The sequence below is a fragment of the Microtus pennsylvanicus genome, chromosome 3, assembly GCF_037038515.1.
Source record: "Microtus pennsylvanicus isolate mMicPen1 chromosome 3, mMicPen1.hap1, whole genome shotgun sequence".
Lineage (NCBI taxonomy): Eukaryota > Metazoa > Chordata > Mammalia > Rodentia > Cricetidae > Microtus > Microtus pennsylvanicus.
The window spans coordinates 84,142,340-84,148,344 of NC_134581.1; the positions used below are offsets into that span (position 1 = coordinate 84,142,340).

At 50.0% G+C, this 6,005-nt stretch overlaps 1 protein-coding gene across 4 annotated transcripts in view; it reads left to right on the forward strand.

The window, feature by feature from the left end:
• Positions 1 to 5,237, forward strand: part of Pknox2 (PBX/knotted 1 homeobox 2) — a 275,213-nt gene extending 269,976 nt beyond the window's left edge. For 3 of the 4 annotated variants that reach the window (XM_075966370.1, XM_075966368.1, XM_075966369.1), the window contains 2 exons: positions 813 to 991; positions 2,368 to 4,505. In XM_075966370.1, the coding sequence (XP_075822485.1) occupies positions 813 to 991; positions 2,368 to 2,600 (412 nt within the window). In that variant the 3' untranslated portion in view covers positions 2,601 to 4,505. Of the gene's footprint in view, positions 1 to 812; positions 992 to 2,367 lie in introns of all 4 variants that reach the window. The other variant, XM_075966367.1, reaches the window with a different exon arrangement.
• The last annotated feature ends 768 nt before the right edge of the window (positions 5,238 to 6,005 follow it).

A 6,005-nucleotide genomic window follows, 5' to 3' on the forward strand; every position in this document is an offset into this window, starting at 1 on the left:
CCACCTGCCCACAGGCTCTCAGATCCAGGGGCACATGCTTGGCAAGGGAATGCGGATCAGGAAGAGAAGGTAAAATGCCACACCTACCTCAGCCTCAGCTCCACTGCCAGGCCAGTCCTCTTGAGTCAGGTTCCCTGACTCAGCCTGTCCTGGGCTGCAACAGCAGCTTCTCAGCGCCCTCTGCTGGGAGACAAACACATCCCTAGAAACCAACACTGCCAGAGAATCTGGGCTCACTAGCCCAAAGCAGACAGACCAAAGGGTCTTGCATCAGTTAGCAAAGGTACAGCCAGCTGTGGCTATCTGGTCTACCTAACTCCTTATGTGCTGAAACCAAAGCATTTTACAAAGTAAGGTGGGAAGGAGGAGGGAGAGATGCTTTCCTGAGCCCACAGGAATGTCAGTGTCCTTGTCTGTTCTGGCCAGGCCGGATGGATGGATGGATGGATGGATGGATGGATGGATGGATGGATGGTACTAGACTCTAAAGCTGGGCCACTGTCATAAGTCCAAGTCAGAATTTGGTGACTGTGACCACAGCTCTTCCTTTCTCTGTTCAAATCCGGTGGATTTTGACAACTCCTCATGCCTTCTTCCTACACTGCCTGTGGTCACCAAGCCCCAGGTAACTCACAAACTCCTCAGTCACAGAGGGATGGTACCCCAAGCCTGGTACATCTGACCACACCAAGCCTGGTACATCTGACCACTGACACCACGGGGCAGCTTAGCCTTCACATCTTCCCCACCCCAAAAACACCCATGTGACCCAAATGGCGACTAACCAGATCGTCACCATTCCCCCTGGGCAGGTTCATCAATGCTAGGAGGCGCATCCTGCAGCCCATGCTTGACGCCAGCAACCCAGATCCTGCTCCCAAAGCCAAGAAAATCAAGTCTCAGCACCGGCCCACCCAAAGATTCTGGCCCAATTCCATTGCTGCCGGCGTCCTGCAGCAGCAGGGTGGCACCCCAGGGACGAACCCTGATGGTAAGATCAGGACTTGCCATAGGTTGGGGCTGGTGGGCTCCTGGAAAGCAAAGATTCAAGGAATGACTGTCTCCTCACTCAACCAGGGTCCCTGCCGTTGCGCCTTCACATAAAAAGCTTGCCTCTGCTTTTTATAAATCTTACTATAAGAAGGGATGTTGTATGCACATTTTTGTTTTTTGCTATTGCGTGTTTGTGTTTTGTTTTGTTTGAGACAGAATCTCATGTAGCCTGACCTCAAACATACTTTTTTTTTTTTTTTTTGGTCTTTCGAGACAGGGTTTCTCAGTGGTTTTAGAGCCTGTCCTGGAACTAGCTCTTGTAGACCAGGCTGGTCTCGAACTCACAGAGATCCGCCTGCCTCTGCCTCCCGAGTGCTGGGATTAAAGGCATGCGCCACCACCGCCCAGCTCTCAAACATACTTTGTAGTCAAGAAAATCCTTGCGTTTCTGATCTCCTGTCTCTGCCTTCTTAGTGCTAGGATGACTAGTACAAGTACGAGCCAAAAGAACTCCAAAATTCCTTGTGTAAATTTTGAACAAACGTAAAGCAAGCTCACAAAGAAGTGGAAGATGATGGTCCTTAGCATCAGTGACTGCTCATCAGAACCCCCTCATCACTCCTCACATTCCTGGGTTGCTCAGTGCAGTCAGTATCGGCTTAGCTCTCCAAGGCCAAGGCATCTATAAATACCAAGGCAGGCATCTGGCTTGTGAACAGAGGCCAAGAGAAGCTTTGTTCTTCCAGATTCTCCATCACACCCCTCATACACGCTCTTCAAATTGTTGGTTTTCTGGTGAACAATGAATAATTTAATCAGTGAGACAACTCTGAGGTTGGCACGTGAAGGCCGCTGTGTGGGCAGTAAGGAGGAGACAACCATGTGCATGCATAGCTTCATGCATATGGCTGTACCCCGGTTTCTGTGTGGTGGGGGACCATCTGTCAAGGTAGAAGAGGAATAAATAGAGGTGGTGCTGGGCAAGTTTTCAGAAAATCCCAGCTCGGTCAATACTGACACAGTTCCTTGAATCCATGACTTAGCTATCTGAGACTTAGTTTCCTCCTCATCCGAGTTAGGATCGAGGATCCTGCTTCACAGAGTAGTTAGGGACTAAAATAAATAAATAAAACTCAAAGTGCTCCCTATACTTACATGGAGAATACTGAGTATGTATTAGCCTGGGGTATTGCCTGGGATGGTGCAAAAGAAGCCAAAGAATGGAGGGGTGGGCATCTCCATGCCGGTGAACTGTCTCACTCAGTGTTTGGTGCTCTTACAAACCATCCCACGAGCCAGCCCGTCGACCCTGCCCATCTGCTGGACCCGACCAACAGTCCTTGTGTATCCTAACCTTTGTCCTCTCCCGTGTAGGTTCCATCAACTTGGACAACCTGCAGTCCCTGTCCTCCGATAATGCCACCATGGCCATGCAGCAGGCCATGATGGCTGCACACGACGACTCGTTGGATGGAACCGAAGAAGAGGATGAAGATGATATGGAAGAGGAAGAAGAGGAGGAGGAGGAGTTGGAGGAGGAGGCAGATGAGCTGCAGACAACGAATGTCAGCGACTTGGGCTTGGAACACAGTGACTCCCTGGAGTAGTCAGGCAGCCCAGATGGCACTGGTCACTGAGCAGGAAAGGAGTGTCATCAGGAGGGTTCAGGGTGGGAGGGAGGGGATATGGGCAGGCAGCACCGAGAAAGTTGGGCCCTAGCTTCCCCGAATCATAGCTTGAAGAAATGCAGAGGCAACACCCTGCTCCTTCTTCCCGACCACCACGCTTCCATGAACACCTACTTCCAGACCCTCGGACTGCAGGGCACTCCATTGCCGGGGCCAGTCAGCCTGTGCAGGAAGGCAGAGTGAGATCTGGACTCACCAAATACCCGAAGATGGGTGGCACCCATGGCTCCACGCGGAAAAGGACTTGGGTTGTTTACAAGCCCTGCCCTATGAGGTGGACAGGCGCTGTTTGCAGAGTGGACATTTGCCAAGGGGCAGACTTGGAGGGAAGGGTGAGGGGGGGGGTCTAACATTTCCCCCCAGGAGAATCTGAGCTCCCTTGAAAGATACTCAAGGATGGTCCATATGCATAACTGGTGGCCAGAGGAGGAGGGCCTGAGGCAACACCATATCCTACAGGTCCGAGTGGGACGCAGACTGCACAGGGCTCCAGCCTGCCCCACTAGGACCCTGTCTCTTAGCACAGCAGCCATGGACTTAGGAGAGGGGGATGGAAGCCCAAAGAGACTCCTTTCTCTTGGAAATGCATTGTCAGTGGGTCCAACCGGAAGAGCTTAAGAGCGGCTTTCCATCTGGGTCAGCTCTAGGACCAAGCAGGTGGCAGAACCTGGATTGGGAGCCATACTAAGATGACTTTGGGGACCACATCTGTCCCGAGGCGATCACATCACATCTCCTGTAACGATAGGACCTTGACGTTTTACCCTAGATACTCCTCTCCTCAGATGGAGTTCTTCAGATAGCCCAGCCCCTCTGTGACCCTCCACAGGTCCCCATGGTATCCCTCTGCTCCCAGGCTAAGTACCGCCAGCCTCTAGCCTCCTTCTCCATCCCATCCTCCAGAGAAGGCAGAAGACACATCGGAAAGAAGCGTTATCCCAAAAGGAAACCAGGGGCTGAAGAGGTGCTGCTGCTCTTGCCTTCAGTACCAACGTGGCAGGAGGATGGTGGACAAGCTGATCTGCACACACCATTGGGCTCGGCTCTGAAGGAACTGGGGGCTCCTGGGAGGAGGCTACCTACCATCCGCCCTCACACACACCCTCCAAGCCCAACTTGGAGGGCCCACGATTGGCACCCGCTCCTCCTGTCCCCTCCTATTCTATGGCTATGGATGGCAGGACTGATCACGTGTGTGTTTTCCATTGGGTTTAATGTGATGGACGTGCAGTTTCATTTGTAAGTGTGCATTAGCCATCTCCTTCAGTGCTAGGACATGAGTGGCTATCTGGCTCAACCGGAGGGGACCCTTGGGACCTTCTGGGCCTCCCCTCTTCTACCTGGTTGGGCGGAGCAAAAGGATAGTCACTTTTCTGAGGTCTCCCGGAAATGAATGTATTTCTCCCCCAAAAGAGCTGATATTTAATGTTTTACTAGGGATTTTTGAGAAACAAATAACCTTATTTATAATCTGGGTGATCCAATCATTTTTTTACTCCCTTTTGATGCCATACCTAGAGGAAAGGCAAGCTTTTTTGGCGTGAGACTTTTGCAACACGCAGTGGATAAAACGTGTTTCCTCTTCTGGTTCATTTTTCTTGTTAAAATACATACATCCACACATAACTTCCTCTACTCAGCACCGTGACAAGCACCCTAATCAGCACGGACATGTGCACATGTGTGCACATGAATACACATGCCTACATCTCTTCCTCCCAGCCCCTTCCACCTGCCTAATGTTATGCAACCTCCTTCCAGTGTATCCACCAAACCAGTACTGAATGTGGCCGCGAAGTTTTCAGTAAATCTTATCACCTACCGAAATGCTGGTGCACAGTTCTCTCTTTTCTTGGAGGTCCTTTATGCCTTCAGTTGGACCCTGGGCCAGACAGCATCTGGAGCCCCAGAATCCACCCCGTTGGACTGACCTCCCTCAGAAAGGGACAAAGTAGGGGCTTTCAGGGTGACCTCTGGTAGCTGTCTGGAGAGGAAGATGGTCCAGCTTGACACTCTTTAAGTCCGAGCATGGAGAGGGCAGAGGAAGCTCTGCACTGCCCTCTCCTGACAGTTCTCTGCACTGCAGTGGAGACCTGACCGGAGCTCTCTTCCCATGTAGACTTTTGTATTTCCCCACTGTTGCCCCAGGACTTTATCATCCAAGTCGGTGTAGCCATGGCCCACACATCACTCTCATACGTCCACCTTACTTTGATCAAAGGTGGGAAGTCCTGGAACGTGGAAAGAGATGCAGCCCGAGCAGCAGCTTTAACCCTAGTACTATGTCCATGGCAGGGTCTGCCCCAGACTCATCTCTGCATTCCCTGAAGCCAGGCCAAGGATGCAGAAGGGGTCAGAAAAGTCGAAAGATTCACAAAAAGATAACAAATCCATTACAACACCACCTCCCCAAACTGGAAAGACGGAGAGCCAGGCGTGGTAGATCATAATTTGTCCTAACCCTCCAGAGATGGAGGCAGGGGAAGCCAAAGTTCAAGGCCATCCTCGGCTACATAATCAGTTAGGGGACAGCTTGGAATACGTGAGACTTGCCTCAAAAAGTAAAACATAAGTAAAAAGAGAGAATTGGGGTAGACTTCACTGTCATTTCAAGAAGAGGTTTCAATGAATGAATACACACACACACACACACACACACACACACATTCAAAGGAACTGGAAAGAAGGCTCAACAGTTAAGAACATTTGCTGCTCTTGTAGGGAGAACACACATTCAGTTCCCAGCACCCTCCTCAGACAGCTCACAACTGCCTGTAAGGATACCTGCCAGTCAGGACACCTTTCTCTGACTTCTGCAGGGACCAGGCAGGCACACTGTATATATAACACACATGTGGGCACTCACACATACAAATAAAATAAGAAATCATATATATATATATATATATATATATATGAAAAAAATTCATGACCAAATTAGTCGAATGCTCTTAGCTAAAATAAATACCAGCCAAATTAACCCAATGTTCTTAGCTAAATATGTCATATATTTTGTGCGATGCACATTATAGTCAGGGCTCCACAAAGTCCTGCAGGAAAAGAAGCCTATTTAACTGTTTAGCTGTTCCTTAGAGTCACTTGATCTGTCTCTGCTTCTTCCAAGGCATGCATATTAAGGATTCTGCAAAACACACAGCAGAAAATATGTCCCGAAGAAATTAGACCAATGTGGTTTTCCGCTCAAGGTTTTCCATCCCGAGGTACCACCTTCTCATCCATGCTGACAACTGGAAGTGGCTTTGTGGTGTGCGTGGTTGTGTTCTCAGGAGGCAGCAAGCCATTGTCTGCATGATTCAGATGCTA